Source organism: Haliotis cracherodii, unplaced genomic scaffold (assembly GCF_022045235.1).
Source record: "Haliotis cracherodii isolate W230 unplaced genomic scaffold, xgHalCrac1.p SCAF_13, whole genome shotgun sequence".
Classification (NCBI taxonomy): Eukaryota; Metazoa; Mollusca; class Gastropoda; order Lepetellida; family Haliotidae; genus Haliotis; species Haliotis cracherodii.
Genome location: NW_027266268.1, coordinates 36125404 through 36143176, shown reverse-complemented (window position 1 = coordinate 36143176; position 17773 = coordinate 36125404). Strand labels below are relative to the sequence as shown.

The window sequence follows — 17773 nt, the reverse complement described above, 5'->3', positions numbered from 1 at the left end:
ATCGTGACGAGACAAAAAAGACATTCATAATATATATTTAAACTATATTAAAGTTTGTCATCGGACAGTATAATAACTAGAATATCACACATTTACGTAAAACTAGTTTGAAAGCATGGAAAAATAAATTACGATTCAACAACACAGCATAAAAACGGACTATAGATCACCACCAACTGAAGGTTGATCACCACGCTAGAGACCAAGGGGACTTACAGTACTTGTGCTACCTGCATGGATCCAAGCAGGATTTACATCAACCATTCAGTTGTTAAAACACCACATATGCTACGATTAAAAAGGAGGCAGAAATAATATACTTTGAAAGATGTTGTCTTACATACCCTCTCAGTGGAATACGGATGATCGTTTATGAGCAACCTTATTGTGTAATATCCGTGTACGGTGCCGGTTAACTACATTAACTAATTCGTCACCACTCGCCCCTTTCCGTAACCTGCAAGAAAACTCGTCCCCCTATCGATGAATGTTATGTGCGAAAATACGACAAACCAATCAGAATGCGCGTATGACTTCAAGTACTTCGATCCTTCAGGAATGTTTTTTGATTTTACACATGTCTTGCGTTTAAAAATATATTGTATAAGAGTGTAAGTTCCGATGTTTTTTCAATGGCATCTGGAATGTATACTATACTGGACCACACAGTCCAGTGATTGACATCATAAGCATCGATCCACGCAATTGGGATATGATGCCATGCATCAACCAAGTCAGCGAGCCTGACCATCCGATCCATATAGTCACCTCTTACGACATGCATAGACGCCTTCTACGGCAAGCGTGGGTTGCTGAAGACCTATTCCACCCCGGATCTTCACGGGTCGTTTGGTGTTGTAAATACTATGTTTACTTATTTAAGAAATAAGTTGTTGTTCAGCGCCGCACTCAGCCATATTCCATATATGTAAATAATCGATTCTGGACCAGACAATCCAGTGATTGACGTCATGAGCATCGATCCTCGTAATTGGGATACGATGACATGCATCAACCAAGCCAGCGAGCCTGACCACCCGACCCCGATGGGTTGCTGAATACCTATTCTACCCTGAATCTTCACATGTCCCTTGTGTTGGAGTAATTTCAAACTTTTAGTTTTCATCTGGTGTTTGCTGATTGATAGTCAGTTGTCGGGGATTTTCCTGGGCAATGGCTGACAACAGAATGGACTGTGAGGACGTCTTCAAAGCGGTAGCGATAGGTGACCAGCCTCAGTGGCCACAAGCATCAGCCTCCAGCTGGCATTTGCGTCCACGTTTATCTGGAGTTACCTCCCCAGGTGTGGTAAGTACAACTGAAATTATTAACGAATCATCTAAACTCCAGGAATTCATTCTTTCTGATTTACAGCTCACTTTAACAGCTATGTCAGTGCATCGTCCGTCCACTATCAACAACTTTAAGGACAGCACAGATCTGTTCGTCATGTTTGTTTATTTATGTGATTGAATATTTCTGAATTTAACAAAATAATGTTTCTTTCTTAGGTGTGGTAACAGGCTACCTTCTCCAACACCTGCCAGTTACACCGCTTCATGTGCAGGAATGGACACAGTCTTATATACTCTATATCCATGTATCTTATCGCTAAACTATACAAAGCCTTTTATCAATCGTCACAATCAGCATGATCCAAAGACGCCAACTTAACACGTTGGGGTTATCAGGATATGTTTTGCATGTTTAAAACTTGGCACAATGTCTTGCTTTTGACACGATCGTCCACTTACAAGTCCCTGATGGTGTCCACGTGTACGTCCCGATGACTTTGCAGCTCTGAGGTGTTGAGGGGGTTTCATGTTTCATGGCTCACATTCCTTACTGAAACACCTGCTTACACTTTCTAGTTGAATGATGACTCGGTTGTATTCACAAGCATCTTCTCGGGTAATTGTGTTTGGTGAACGTCTTTAGTAAGGGGGTCGCTGTGACAGATTTTTACATAGTAAGATTGGACTCGAATTGCAATGAGCGTGTCAGATCTCACCGGTATGTCTGACAACGTATCAAATTACAATTTACATTTGTATCAAATTACAATTTATTGAAACCTATTTGGGAGTCCCACTTCTTTTGCATTAGATCTCGGATGTTACATTAGACCACAAGTTTATTATCCCTGTATGGAATTTAAAGCCTGCAGCCTGTAGCAAGGTTATTACGTAATTCAATGATGTCGAGTAAAGCTGGATGCTGACACGAAATATATTTCAATAGCCTGAAGATAGGACAGAGACTCTGAAAAAGAAATGAATTGCTGGTGTTTAGACTGTTTAATATAATCTAGAGCTGTTAAAATGACCTTTGATTCGGCTGTAAACATGGAAGGGTTACCTGGTAATCTAGTTGATAGAGTTTTGGATCCATCGACTGGCGCTGACAACAGCGCCACCATCCTTGGATTCATTTGTGTATATTGATTTATAAGTATTGCATGTATTTCTTAACTGATTAGGGGCGGTCGGGTAGTCTTGTGGTTAAAGCGTTTGCTCGTCACGCCGAAGACCCGGGTTCGATTCCCGACATGGGTACAATGTGTGAAGCCCATTTCTGGTGTCCCCCGCCGTGATATTGCTGGAATATTACTACAAGCGGCGTAAAACCATACTCACTCACTCACTCTTAACTGATTATGTTTTTGTTGGTACTGTAATTGTTTCTGATTCCTTTAGTTCGTCAATGAGAGGTCTACTTGTGGTTTACCAATTGCAAGGGTGAGAAGACAGCAACTGGAAAGGAGATAGAGTTGCAAGTTCACTGTGAGCAGCAGAAATAAAAGGTTTAATTCTTTTACCAGGAGCCGGAATAAGAGATGACGTTTTACTATACAAATCACCATAAAAGGATTAAACACACAGCTGTATGCAGGTTTGGACTCACTGGATTGTAACTTTGTGATATACTGTAAAGATAGATTAAGTGATATCTCATCGGCCTCAACGTACAGGCTGTCAATGGGAGAAGTTCTGAAAGATCCAAGACAAAGTTTTAGACCTTGATGATGTAAAGGATCGTGTATCGTAAAAAATCAGACAAGATGGATCATATAAAAATCCAGACTTGAAATTATTGACCAAAATCGAGATGGCCGTTAGCCCAAACGGAGCTCCATACCAACAAAGAGAGATTACTCTTGTCTTGGTGAGTACACACAGAATAACATAATAAAGTATATACCTATCCAGTTGTATATATAATGTTTATATAACATATATTTAACTTCAAAATAAACATAGTTACATTACTTTTGCAGATTGTCCTAGTTTGACCCTATTTTTGCCTTAGATTGCCTGGACTAAAACGCTCTCACAATCCTATTTCATGAAAATCTTTTGAAATTCCATGTTTCCAGGTCGTATCGTACGCTATTTCTATATCGAAAAATATTGATACCGCATGTTGTTTAATAAAGATAGCATTTTTCACAAATGTCTCCAGTCAAACCAAGTGGCCAACGGTACTTCTATTTTTTCTAAAGTCATTTTTAATATTTGTTAAACGATTATTGGTTTCTAAATACCATATAAGTCTGTTATTTACCATTCTTTCCATGGTCTTGCAAACACAGCTGGTAAGTGATAATGGTCAATATTTAGAAGGATCAATATGATCACGGCCAGGTTTTGGTATTGGAATTATGACAGCATTTCGACACGATGAAGGGAAATTCCCCGTTGTCTAGATAATATCAAACATAGTTAACAATGTCTCTAAACAGGAATCTGGTAAATGTTTAAATAATAGATAACGGATATTATCAGCACCTGAAGCAGTATCATGACCTTGACCTAGGACGGTATGCATCTCATGAAGATTTCATTATAATCCTCGCCATTATCAGAATTAAAATTAATTTTCTTTCTTTCTACTTGTTTTTTAACTTTCGGAAATTTTGAGGTATTATTTGATAGGGATGAATGTTTAGCTACAGTTTCTCCCGATTTAATTGCTATATCAGATTTAGCAGTTAATAATGTGTCACAATCCTTAAGATGGATTTAGAACCTTTACCTTTAACCCTTTGCACCAATGGGGCACGGGTGGCCCAGTCGTCTAATGCGCCGCAATTCGCTGTGCAGAGTTGCGTCCCCTGGGCACGCCAGAAACCTTTGATTGTGGGTTCGAATCCCGGTTCGTCCCGATTATGTTTCTAGGTTTGTCAGCACCATACCCGTGCTCGTGGGTTTCACCGGAGTGGTAAACGTCTGAAACCTGCATCACATCGGGCTTTCCTCCCACATTAAGCTGACACGCCGTGATATAACTGGAATACTGTTAAAAGCGGCTTTAAACCCAACTCACTTACTCACTCCTTTGCACCATATTCCAAACCTTAGACATTGCTGATCTGGTATATATTTTCGAAACATAGTTTCGCCAAGATTGGTTCTGATTAATTATTATTTAACAATTTATTTAAGTTATGCACGATTGTGCGGCGGAGGATTTGTAAAGGACTTTGGAATACATTAATTGGCAGTGTCATTTATAACGTCAGAAAAAAGCTGAATAGGATCAGCAATATCGCTGAAACGATCAGGATTTATTTTGTGTGTGCTTAAGGTTTGAAATAAAGGCCAGTTTGCCTTTGTAAAATTCCATCTCGTTGAATATCAGCGGGATTTATTGTTTAATGATAGTTTTACGACCAGCAATGGGGTGCTGGGGACACATTCTATACAATCCAGGGTCCCCACGGGGGAATTATACATGCATATATAGATTACTGAATATACTGTCTGTGCTATATATTGTAGCTATGGCGAGCTGTGAATAATCGAGTCTTGACAGTCCAGTGATTGACCTCATGAACATTGATCTACGCCAATGGGATAGGAGTCTGGTCCAGATCGCCGCCATATAGCTGGATATTGTTGCGTGTGGCGTAAAACAACAAACAAACAAAACATACCATAAAACTGCGCAGTCAAAACGTTGAAATAATATACTGATAACAGTTTTGATGAAATATGTTCGCTCAGTATGTGTTTGTTTGACAATCTCAGTAAACAATTGTCATGGTAACCATGATGTGTTTTGTATTTTTATTAAAATATTTTGCATACTTTGCTACCTTGATAAACATCCCCATGAACAGTACCTTATTTGTTTGTTTGTTGTACTGTTGTCCTGTTGTTATTGGGCGTTAAGGGTTTCATTAGACAGTTATTGATCGGGACAAATATCAGTCCTCAGTACGTCCCTGGTCCTATAGGAAATAATCATGAAATTCTTTTTGTCAGACTGCGTTATAATCAGATTGAATGACACCGCTTAGAACAGTATAACAGTTATATCACGTCATGTCAACTTAGTGTGTGAGGAAAGCCCGAAGTGATGCAGGTCCTAAGACGTTTACCACTTTGGCGGAACCCACGAGCACGGATATGGTGCTGACAAACCTAGAAACATCATCGGGGGGTCCAAACTCATAGGAATCTGGCATATCCAAGGGACGTAACTCTGCAAGGGAATTGCAGCGCCTTAAACGAATGGGCCACCCGTTCCCCCGCTTAAAACCAGAACATAAATACACAACATTTTTTAGACAAGGTTTACTCTAAATAGTGTAGGTCTCATACTGGAACATGAACAGAATAACGTCTTGGTTGAAACATACTACTCCACTTTTCATAGGGACATTTTTATCTTTCCATGATACGCAAGACTAAAATGTTGCAGCCTCTGCTGGTCCTCTGCAGGACCATGGTGAGGGATGGGTGAGACATCTGTTTATTTACACTATGTGGTGATGTAACTATCGCAAGACACTCCTGTGGGTGACACAAGCCTTTGGTCCTGGGGCTGCCAATGCAACTAGTGTGCATGCTGTAAACCCTTGGAATTGATCTCTACTGTGGAGCAATGCAGTGATTGTGACAAATGGTGACAGGTGTTAAGTAGGCTGATGACAGATATTCATCGGGTGTGAACATCCAGGTTAAAATAGGTCTACACACGTCCCGTGATTTTGGGTTAGAATTGGATTTCAGCAACGCATGCGTGTGGTAAAAGGCGACTGACGGGATAGGGTGGTCAGGCACACTGACTTGCTTGATGCATGCCATCGTATCCCAATTGCATAGATCGATGCTCATGATGTCAATCACTGGATTGTCTGGTCCACACTCGGATATTTACAGTCCACCGTCATATAGCTGGAACATTGCTAAGTGCGGCGTTAAACAACAAACAAACAAACAAAAAAACATTCGGCAGAGGAACTTGTTATTGGTCAGTTTGTGTGAAATACAACCCCGGGACAGTGTAAGTAAAGTGACGTGTCTAATACAGTACCGGGACCGTATGTAACTCTAACTAATAACGAGTACATGTGCACTCAGCATACGTTATCTCCATGTGCCGTAATGAGTGTCAGTGAAAAGATGACCTACAATGACAAATGGGCAAGTATGCCTCCATCGTCCCTGTGCCCTTCTGTAAAAGCTGAATCTGACCCTGTAGCGTGAAAGCTTGTTTGTTGTCCTGTAAGCCACCTTTTGATACTGATCCAGATATCTGTTGTTCTCACGTACTGTAATTCGGAGACTCTACCGCTTTCAATAGATGGACGGAAGTTAGTAAGAACATGCGTTACTATAAAGGTGTGCGGTGGTATTCTCTGACAATGTTATTATTACTTGTGTGTGTATAATAAGTATGTATTCTTCATGCTATACCTTGTAACTCACCTATGTAGCCATATAAGTATATATAAATATGAAAACCTGCACCACCTGTCCAAGAAAAGCTGTATCTGCCTCTGTGAAGATACAAATGAGTTGATCAGAATATGGGGAGGTCGGTTTATGCAGTGTCCGTTGTGTAGTATAATTATACAACAGGAGTTCAAACAGGATAATCTGGTAGCAGAGGACGGGTTAGGCAGGGTCCACTTTGTATAGGGTGTACAACGAGGTAATGCTTGGGACATTCGAATACTAAGAGGCCAGTTTAGTCGGAGTTCGGTAAGTAGAGACTTTGTATTGCCATAAGATTTTAAAACTAGGGAAGACCATGTTACTGAGACGTAGTGTCATCAAGGGATGTATACTTGTGACCCACCAGGAGAATAAGGACCACATGGGTAGGATACAATTGTGCTGTGACGTCATAAAGACGTTTGACGTCAACTTACTTCAGTAAAAATCGTCATGTGTACAAACATATCTTATTTCTCTCTCGTTAGTTCGTAATTGTAATAAAAAATATTTCAAAACCTATAATACATGTCTACTTTCAATTAATTATATCTAAAAACTGCAATTATTTCATAAACAATTTTAGTCGGGAAATGAGTCTAAATGTTTGATGCCATATACCTTTGTAATAAATAAGAATTGAAGCTTGTGAATTGTATTTCGGGTTCCACAGATACTGTAGGTTTAAAATATAATGAGAAGTCAAAATGTCATTTTTTACCCATAAGGTCCCTTACCTCATGGTTGGTCACATTTGTCGAAAAAACACTGAGAAGAAACAGTTTCTATTTCATACTTGTGTGTTTATTGCACTATATTAGGCCACACTGACCACGTGATACATACCACATGATATGCTATATACATGATATATACAACTGTTCATAATACACATTATTACACGAGACTGGCTATGTACAAGCTATATACACGACAACATACAACATATACCATGTACACATCACGTTGCCAATAACAACTTATCATTAACAAACAGACACCCATCACGATATCAACAATAATCGTCACATCGATGGTTCATGACCGGACATTGAAATATAATCAATAAAATATGGCAAAGACTTAAATATATTATGATTCAAATGACTAGACGGATAAATTGCACTTCAGAACGTGTTTGTCACGTGACTTATGTCCATTTCAACATGGCTGCCTTGATCTACATTTCGCCGCCATGACATGAACCTTGACTCGTTTCCAACAACGCATGCGCAGTCAAACTCAACAATATTGTCTGCACTATTTTCCACAACCAGAATGTCAAGATGGTTTTCATCAAGATGGTTTTCATCAAGATGGTTTTCATCAAGATGGTTTAACTCGACTTGAACATATCACACAACAGTCTCTCGATGGGAATACTGCCGATTGTACGTCGGAAGAATATCTCCTCGATTGTTCTGGAACTAATTGTTCTCAGCGCCGGAAGGAGAAGAAGAAGCTTTCCGAACCTCATCTTGCTCGCGGGATGCTGGGTAAACGTGTACTCGCTGAGCATGAGTGTGGCCTGGTCTTGTAGTGTCTCCACCTGGAGGGAATCTCGCAAACCACGGGTTTCTGAAACAGGGAACACGTGTATTCAAGTTGTTGCAACTAAGAAAATAGATGGCTGGCTGAGTTTTATGTACATTAAATAACCCGGAGTCACTGTTGTAACATCTAGTGGGAATTGTGCTCACAAATATAAACATGAGAGTGAATGATTATGACGGCGGGGTCAGCAGAGTGAGTGAGTGAGTGAGTGAATGAGTGAGTGAGGTTTTACGCCTCTTTTTGGAATACGCCAGCAATACCACGGCGGGTCACCAAAATGGTACACATTCAGTAAGTGAGTGAGTATGGTTTTAGTCTCTTTAACAGTATTCCTGCAATATCACGGCGGGGACACCGGAAGTGGGCTTCACACATTGTACCCATTTCGGGAATCGAACCCGGGCCTTCGGCGTGACCAGCGAACGCTTTAACAACTAGGCTACCCCACCGCTCCAGTACACATTGAACCCATATTGGGAATCGAAACCGGTCTTCGGCTTCAATAGCCAACGCTTTCCCCATCGTCTCATTTATACTGGTGGCAAAATGTTGTTTGGATAACATAATGAAATAGATAAATTATATCATAGGTATAAATATATTATTTCAATGTGTATAACATGTGAGTCTGACTTGTGTACGATAACACTACTCACCACACTTAAAAAGGACGATTGCTTTCAGACAGGCATATTCCGTAGCATCCACTCGGAGGTTGTTGAATCTCGCGATGACGTCCTGCAACAACCGAATCTGCGTGTACACTGTCGATGATTTGTCCGACGTCTGTGTCTCCGTCGTCATACCACCAGCAGACAGAAGAGAAGCTGAAAACAAGATCGAGAAACGTTAAGCTGGTAATTTCCAACATTCTTCAGGCAATAACGATACATTGAATTGGTTCATAAAATTTTACTAAAACTGATATTTTACGAATATTTTCTGAACGAGCGCTTGAAAAATATGAACGCAAACCACGCATAAGTTCGGGCTTGATCTCGGGAATCTTGCACCAATACGGGACCTTCCATAAAAAATAATCAACTTGCAATATTTTCTTTAACTCGGAAAATGCGATAACCCTTTCCGAAATCATTAGAAACAGATGCTAAAAGCTGAGTCCATTGTTTGATTCCGACAATAGCATGAGCATGTGTTTATGGATCACTATTACATAGTGATGATACCGATTGTTAGCGAAAAGGAGAGCGTATCCTATTATACATTAATTTTTTTTACCTGCATCAATGGGCAATGCCCACTGAGCTGCGCTGAGAACGAACAGTTCATTCCATGACTCCTCTAGTAAGATGGCCTGATCCCGGAACGGAAGGTGTAGGAATGATGGGATATTTCGTGCCCACTTCACAGACATGAATAGGAGACGAGCTGCAGTTTCGTACGTATTCTCGGCAGCCGCATTGACGTACGATCCGTGATCAGCGTTTGTTTGGAGGAGATGAAGGTGAGTAGGGAACTGTGGAGGAGGGGGAGGGACGGCGCCACCGGGGGTAGAGGTCTTCATGCTGTAGGGGGCATGGAAAGAGGAGGCTGACGATGTGGATGAGTTTGGTGTTACCATGGATACAGAGGGCATGGAAGTATCAGAGGAACGGTTGGAAGATGGTGAATCTGGAAAAAAGGACAAATCGTTGTATTAAAAACAAATTTGAAAGAAATGTTCAAACATTTAATGCAGCATGATATAAAAAAACATTCTTAAGATATATGGCATTTGGATATCCTGTGTTAAAATAGAACTCTATTACTTTTATCACTTATGTATGCCCTTCCGGCACACCCAAGTGTGGATATATTTTATATTTGCAATAATAATAATAATAATAATAATTATTATTATTATTATTATTATTATTATTATTATTATTATTATTACCTTTCATACTGTCATCGGAACTCGACTTGTTGGGACTCGGTGACCTCCCTTTGCTAATCGCTGGTGATGGTGTATCCTTGACCTTCGAAGACGTTTTCTTCACGTCATCGTCGCTCTCTGTGTGACTGCTGTTGCTGCTACTGATGCTCTCGTTCATAGATGGCATTGGAGGAATATGTGGAGGAATCCCGTTGGCTAGTCCGGTCATGTGTATCATGTTGTTTGGCAAGGTAGGTGGGGTCAGTCCAGCGCCAGCCAATAGACTGTTCCGTCTCTGCTGCTCTGCCAGCTGAAGATGAAGCTGGGAGAATGCTGGGTAACCATACTCAGGTGCCATAGCAACGGGAGAGCTGTATTGGGGGTACTGGGGGTACTCGAATCTGTGAATAGATCAATTCTAAAATCAGTACACATAAAACAATGTTATTTAGAAGCAGTCACATAAACACTCTCCATCATCGAATGAGTTAATATAGGTAAATAAAACATATACGACACGTCATAAATTACGAACTGGCGAGATAGGTCAGATAAGTGATTCGTGTCACTCAGAAGATCAGGTTCGATTTCCAACATGATGTCATGGTGCCCTGACCTGTTCTGCGAAGAAGCAGCAGTGGACTGAAATCATCTTAAAGACAATCTTCCAGATGGGTGAGCTACTTACCTTGTACGGTCCATGAAGTCAGTCAGCGGTGCGTAAGCCTGCTTCTCGTCTAATCTGATATTGTCTGGACTGTCCCTCTTGTACTGATAGCATCGGGGAGCGCGTTCGTGCTGCACAGCTGGAACACAGGGACAATAAGATAACACATCTACAAAACATACACGCACACCAGCTGTCGATACAGCTTCATACATGCTATTGATCCGATACATTTGATTATAATTTACTAAAACAAATACAACGTTTCTTGCGTTTTAACAGAATGTCTTAAGTTACTGTTTTCTCATTTCTTCCATGATGGTTTGGCAGAGGAAAAAAAAATACTGCAAGAATAAAAGCAAAGGCTGGTTCTTATCTGTTTTTCCGAAACTACCTCTGATCAATATCAACCACAGCGTGTTTAACCGATTAATTATTTATACTCTTATAGACTGTCTTGTTGGTTTTGATTGAGTCTAATTGACTTACAAATGAAATGCAAATGTTCAATATATCAGGTAGCCTTGGAGTTAAAGCAAAAGTTGGAGTGGCCTTTATGGCGGCTCTGATTTCATACGTTCTAGGGCTATAGTCAGGAAGCTGGCAAGAGAATCAATAGGTTCTTTACAAAACTTGGATCGGGTAGAGAGCGCGGAGTGAGATGAATTGAAAGCAAACAAGGCACGCTGTCATGTTCCCAGCTCACAACGACAGGAATGGCGGTCATATGAACGCGGCTCCATGCCTCGGTGCAAACATTTCCCTCAGATAAATATCAAACCACCTCTTCATATAATAAACAGGCAAAGGTAATTGACGACGATAATATTCAATAAAATTGAATCATCGTCATTGACGGCCCTTGAAGTTCTCACATAGTTCGTTTCGCTTGCTCCAATCTCTAATTTTCGATATCTGACGGAAGTCACGTGTAGTAAATGCGGTGACAGGAGACCACTCCAAGTATCGTTAGTAAGCGACGCCTTTGAATCGGAGTAACGTTCCGGATTGATCGAGGGCCCGGGAGGGAAAGGGGCGGGGAGGGGAGCACTTGAGTCCTGCGGCATTTGCCTCTTAACGCCGAGTGTTTGTCTCTCAATTATCCACAGTGCCGGTGCACGCGACTCCTTTGAATGTGACCGTCTGCAGGTGCGACACTGAACCTGAATAAGACTACCGTTATAATTTTACCCCTCCGCAGTTTTAGATGCACAAAGGGAGGTAACTTTAGACGCTAAGTGAATCGACTGAGTTTACCTGTGGGTTGAGGAAAAGTGGTCATGATGCATTAATCTGTCCGGTAAATACAAACACGTGTAGATCTCGCAACGGGCGAGAGCAGAACGTGGATGCGCGCGCATGGAAGTGTCATATGATGATGGAGTTAAGCGATGAGTTTTGAGACAGGCATAAGCCCCTGACAGGTGTATTTAAGACAACAAAGGGAATTAGTTGGCTATTCACTTAATCATATTTCCATCATTCTTAAAATCAACCAACAGCCGTCTGGAAATTATTCCCAGGTCATGGATGCGAGGTCAATAGTCTGAAGGTGTTTATTCTGTTTTGAATATAATTATTTGTTTGAATTTCTAATTCATCGACAGACGATAATCTTATAGTGAGAACGAACAGCTATTTGACGTGACTTGGCGGAGATCTCGCGAGAGTGTCAAGTCACGTGCAAGATCGAATGGCTCGTGCAAGAGAAATCGGAAACCGGGACCCCTGAGAATGATCAGGTGATAATATCGCGGAACTTCATCAAAACTGATACAAAATCGAAAACCAGAACTTGCATTCATATCCGGGAAATGAAACCAGATGTTTGCATTCCAATTCGTGGTTTTGACCCCCCAAACATGATTACTGAACTTTGTGACTGAAACCAATCCACTGTGTGTTTGGGAGCTTAGAAGGACGGACGTGACAATTGTTTAATTGGGATAATGGCTCTCTTAGTTAGACGAACAAACAGCGTGGAAGTGATTGTTGAAACAAACCCATCGATATATTGAGCAACGGGCTATTTCTGTGGGATGTTGCTATCTCGAGTATCGCTGAACGTCCCCACCACACGCTCCTCACCAACACATCAGATCACTCGCCGTACCTCGACAATACCTTAACAATACCTCAACAATACCTCGAGAAAGCATTACATTCGAGTTTAGTGATTGATGTGGTGTGTACATGTACTTCACATCTACACACACGCGCGCTATAACTGTCCAGAACCATATATTGTTTTGTTTTTTAGCGCCGCACTCGTCTATATGACTACGGTCTGTACATAATCGAATAAATAATCGGGCCAGACAATTCAGTGATTGACATCATGAGCATGGCTCCGAGTTATTTGGATACGATGACATGCATCAACGACATCAGTGAGCCTGACCACCCGACCCCATAAGTCGCCTCTTACGACAAGCATATTCGCACATAGACCTCGTCTCTACCTACCTACCTACCTACTCACCCACCCATCTACCTACATACCTACATACAGTACTGATGAAAAACATACAGAAATTCTGCAGCATGCACATGCATATGATGCGTGTTTTCGAAATGCACTAAAAACATACACAGGTAATCATTTTACACTTATCGCAGGGAGATATAGATTAAAGCGCTAACATTTGGTTTGACGGGGTTTCAAATTAGAATGATGATAATATTATTCCAAAACTTCGAACCGACATATAATCATTCATACTTTTTGTGCACTATTAACTATCCATGATGATGCAAGCATGTTATATTATTTTCTTAACCAGACGCAATTTCTTTCCCCGTAGTATTTTGAAAGACGATTTGAAAGAAACTTTCTTCGCTAAATCGTCATTGAAACCAGTAAATTCGCTTCTGTATATTCTATTTTTCCCAAAATCCAACTTTACAAAACCCACTAATTTCAAATAATTTCTTTTACTGTTTTACGATGAAAAACGTTTAAATAATGTATAAAACTCAACGTTCAAAGTTACTTACCATCCCTATTCATCTTGACCTCCAAACACTTCTTGAAGCGGCATGCTTGACACTGGTTACGGCGGGCAACGTCGACGATGCAGTTGCCATTTTCTTTGCAGACGTAGTCGAGGTTCCTGCGGATGCTCCGTTTGAAGAAGCCACGGCAGCCGTCGCAGCTCTGTACGCCATAGTGTTTCCCAGAGGCCTTATCGCCACACACGAGACACAGGGCATCAGGTTTCTTCATACTTAAGCTGCTACTGTCAACTGTGTGAAAAATGATTTAATGTCAGTTATAGTATCTTGATTAATAACCATCCTCATATTTGTCTTACATACATCGCTAAATATGCCATGTGATTTCGTTGAAAATGAACGAAAATTCAATTATTAATAATGAAAACGAAACTACTACTACTACTACTACTACTACTACTACTACTACTACTACTACTACTACATGTATAAAGCGCATAACTACTTAAGTATGATAAATTATTCGTCAGTATTTAGAACGAAAAAATTAGACTGACTTCTTTGTTTTACATAATTATGCAGGGTTACTTCACCCCCAACCCCCCTACCCCCACCCCACTAACACACACACCTCTTGTATAATCAATAAATATTGAAATAGTCTCCCCAAAAAAAATCCAGGGTTACTTCACACACACCCCACACACCCCCACACACCTCATGTATAATCAATAAATATTGAAATAGTCTCCCCCTAAAAAACGTTCCAATCGTACTCCGTGGGTGTTTGTCATATAACATATCTAATCCCTATATTGAACACGCACGATTTATGATTTCCGTACCCGAGTCCTGCGCTTGTATCAAAATCATATCATTCAATTTCATATAATATTTTACCAAACCGATCCGAGTACCAGCTCATTCTCACCTGTTGCCCCTCACACTGACCCTAGCGGGTCTCAACCGTCAACCTAGGTTTAGCCTTAATCACCAGGGGTAGCAGAACGTTGAACAATCCCCTTAACTTTCCGTAATCCTACCATCCTTAGCTAACATTGCGTTCTATTGAGGGCTGATGACTTACATTGTTATAATAAACTTCCCCAGTTATTTCGTTTCGCAGTATGGTGTAACTGATTACTACATTACAATACACGGAAGCCCGACTGGGCAGTATTTAGCGTTATCTCATTACGGTTTAGGCTGGACCAGTTGATTTGTATTCATATTTTGTCGATATGTATAGTAATCTTTGACAATGTGATCCTTTAGTTTCTTGAGAATTGGCCTTATATGTAGGTAATGCCAATTAATATATCAATCCTTTAATCTTGACTACCTGGTTTGTAATAATGTCGCATCCTTGTGAAAATTATTATTATTATTATTATTATTATTAAATTTGAATGTGTATATTTTCATACATGCATTAATATATGCCTAACAATTTTGCATGATGGAAATAACTTCTTTGATAGGCATTTTGAAGTTGGAGTACTAATTAAGGATAAGAATTTGCTTGATAACGGTGTTAGAACCAACACCGAAACGTCGCTCTTAATTATAATAAAGAAGTTGTTCATCCATAAATTCTTATCCTTACTTATGATAAAAATAGTAAAGGAAAATAGCCTTATCCGTCGCGATGCGCATGGTTTAACGCTCGTCAACCAAGATATTTGCATCTTTATTAATCTCTTTAAAAAGAGACCTCAGCGCAGTGTATTATGGTAACTAAAGGCAACTTTCTTGGTTCCTAAACCATAATAAATTAAATTAGACAATCGTTTGAATTTTAATTGTTGTAACCGTTGGAAAAATAAGTTTGTAAATTTATTTTACCGGGTCTTTTGTATCATCTACCTTTGATGCGAGTATACTACTCCTGAAATCTTTATAACTTGTACCTAATGCCAAAGGTAGTTATCAACAGATGGTCTACAGCTAATAGTCCATGAAATCTAGTTCACAGTTATTATACAATTAAAATCATATCCTACTCACACGTAATATTTCGTTGAGAAGTTAATTAATATTAAAGTGAATGGACATTTCTTTGTGTAACAATGAACCTCATCATTATCATCAGCATCATAACAATGCAGGGGATTAAACTTATCACGCAAGGTACCATAAGTAGACGAGAGTCACACCTGTAATCACATCATCAAAGAAAACGCCGATGTGTTTTTTACCTGAAAGCAAGGTGCAAGATACCCAACTGAAGTAGGTAGCTGTGTTATATCTACACCCGCGTTAAGCCCCCTCCCTTCTTGGGGATATGATGATCTAATCCTCCGGGGCTTTACTTAAACAAACACATGTTGCATCCAATGGCTGTTTGAACGAAAAGAGTCTCTTTCGTTGCTCGACTGATCGTCAGCTTACATTTCAATTAAGGTTCCCGGGGAACCTTTTGTTTCTCAAGTGCATGTGTGTATTTTCTTAATTCCGTTTGTTAATTCGCCGGGCTTATCAAACTCAATCGGGAAAGGGGCGAGAGTGTTTTATTAACTCAGCGTTTAGAGAAGCGATTAACCCGTTGTTTTAATGATTTTACTTTCAGGTGTGATAGTAAACACAAGTGCGCTGATATTGTTGTAAGAGGCGTTACCTGGTTCTAACAGGTTTATAGACAGTTAATTATATTTCAGGTTTACAGAAGCTGCTCTCAAATCCTGTATAAGTTTTGCACCAAAACTCACCAAAAGAGTTGAATGAAATACAAATATATCGCCCCTATTTATAGATATGAATTTGATATACCTCATTTGATTATCTATGAGTATCAAATTATTCTGAGCGGCAGAAAACTATGCAGATTTTATTAATAAACGAATTTATTAATCAAAGCCAGGGAATAATCAGTCTATACTATTTTCCGAAACAGATTCCATTGAGTAAAAACCAACACAGCAGTAAAAAATTATATGACTGGATCAATGAAACTCAATGACACCAGGTGTTCGCGAAAAGGGTAAGCCAAAGATAATCACAAAACCCTAATGTTATATATTACGTAGTAACATTATTTTTAAAGAGAAACATATCCATAACTGAACGCAAAAAAACAATAACTGTTGAAAATCCATTTTAATACAATTTTCTATTTAAAAAATATATCAAATTAATGCACAGGATCTAAACATCAATCAAATGTACTGATAAAATATAAACGAGAAATAATTGCAAAAATTGGACGTATGTTATTGCGTATGAAACATATTTGAAATACATTTATTTAATAGCATTTTAATAGGCTTGCTCTCATTAAAAAACCTTCCAAAACAATTATTTAAATGTAAAAAATATCACAATTCATTTGTAAACGATTCAAGGTTATTTAAGAGAGATGCCAATTTAAGCGCCGTCGCAAATGTAGAAACTGGTATCATTTGACAATAGTTAAATTGTGACCAAAATGAAATTTTCTCTTTGATGACAGAAAACATTTACCATGTGTCAAAATATATTTAAAATTGACTTCGTATGTATCTAAAAGTAATACATATTAATTTGAAAATTATTAGTTGAAGATAATATCTTTATTGAATTACATAATATGAAACTAAAATATATTGTTGGTTGTAATTTTAAACATTGACAAAAATTATTCCCAAATCCTTTCGTGAACGAAGTTAACTATATATTTTGTAAACCTTAAATTTCATTGATACACATAAACAGAACGTATAAATAAACTTACCTATACTCTCCGTACCAACAATTGCGCTCATTGCTCAACTTCTCAATCGGATGTAAAAAAGCCCGACAATTTCCGAGCGGATTGTATTTCAGTTTGAATGTATCTTTGATCGCACTGGTAATGTCTTGTCAAGTCACTGACGTTCCAGCCTAAGTTAAGAATGACTGATCATCGCTTCAACCCACCCTTATACCACCAACTCCTGGGAATTTGCAGATGGGGACGACAAAGAAATGGAGCGATCTGATTGGTCGACACGCCCCCAGCAAAGCGGTTTCATTCAGGAC

General features: G+C 39.5%; 1 protein-coding gene across 1 annotated transcript; it reads right to left on the bottom strand.

The window, feature by feature from the left end:
* Positions 1-8061: 8061 nt before the first annotated feature.
* Positions 8062-17517, bottom strand: LOC139459268 (nuclear receptor subfamily 2 group E member 1-like). Its single transcript, XM_071240719.1, has 7 exons — positions 17487-17517; positions 13820-14068; positions 10844-10961; positions 10177-10556; positions 9519-9911; positions 8936-9106; positions 8062-8303 (listed from the first exon to the last, which is right to left on the bottom strand). The coding sequence occupies exons 1-7, from the start codon at positions 17515-17517 to the stop codon at positions 8062-8064; spliced, it is 1584 nt and encodes a 527-aa protein (XP_071096820.1).
* Between the last annotated feature and the right edge of the window lie 256 nt (positions 17518-17773).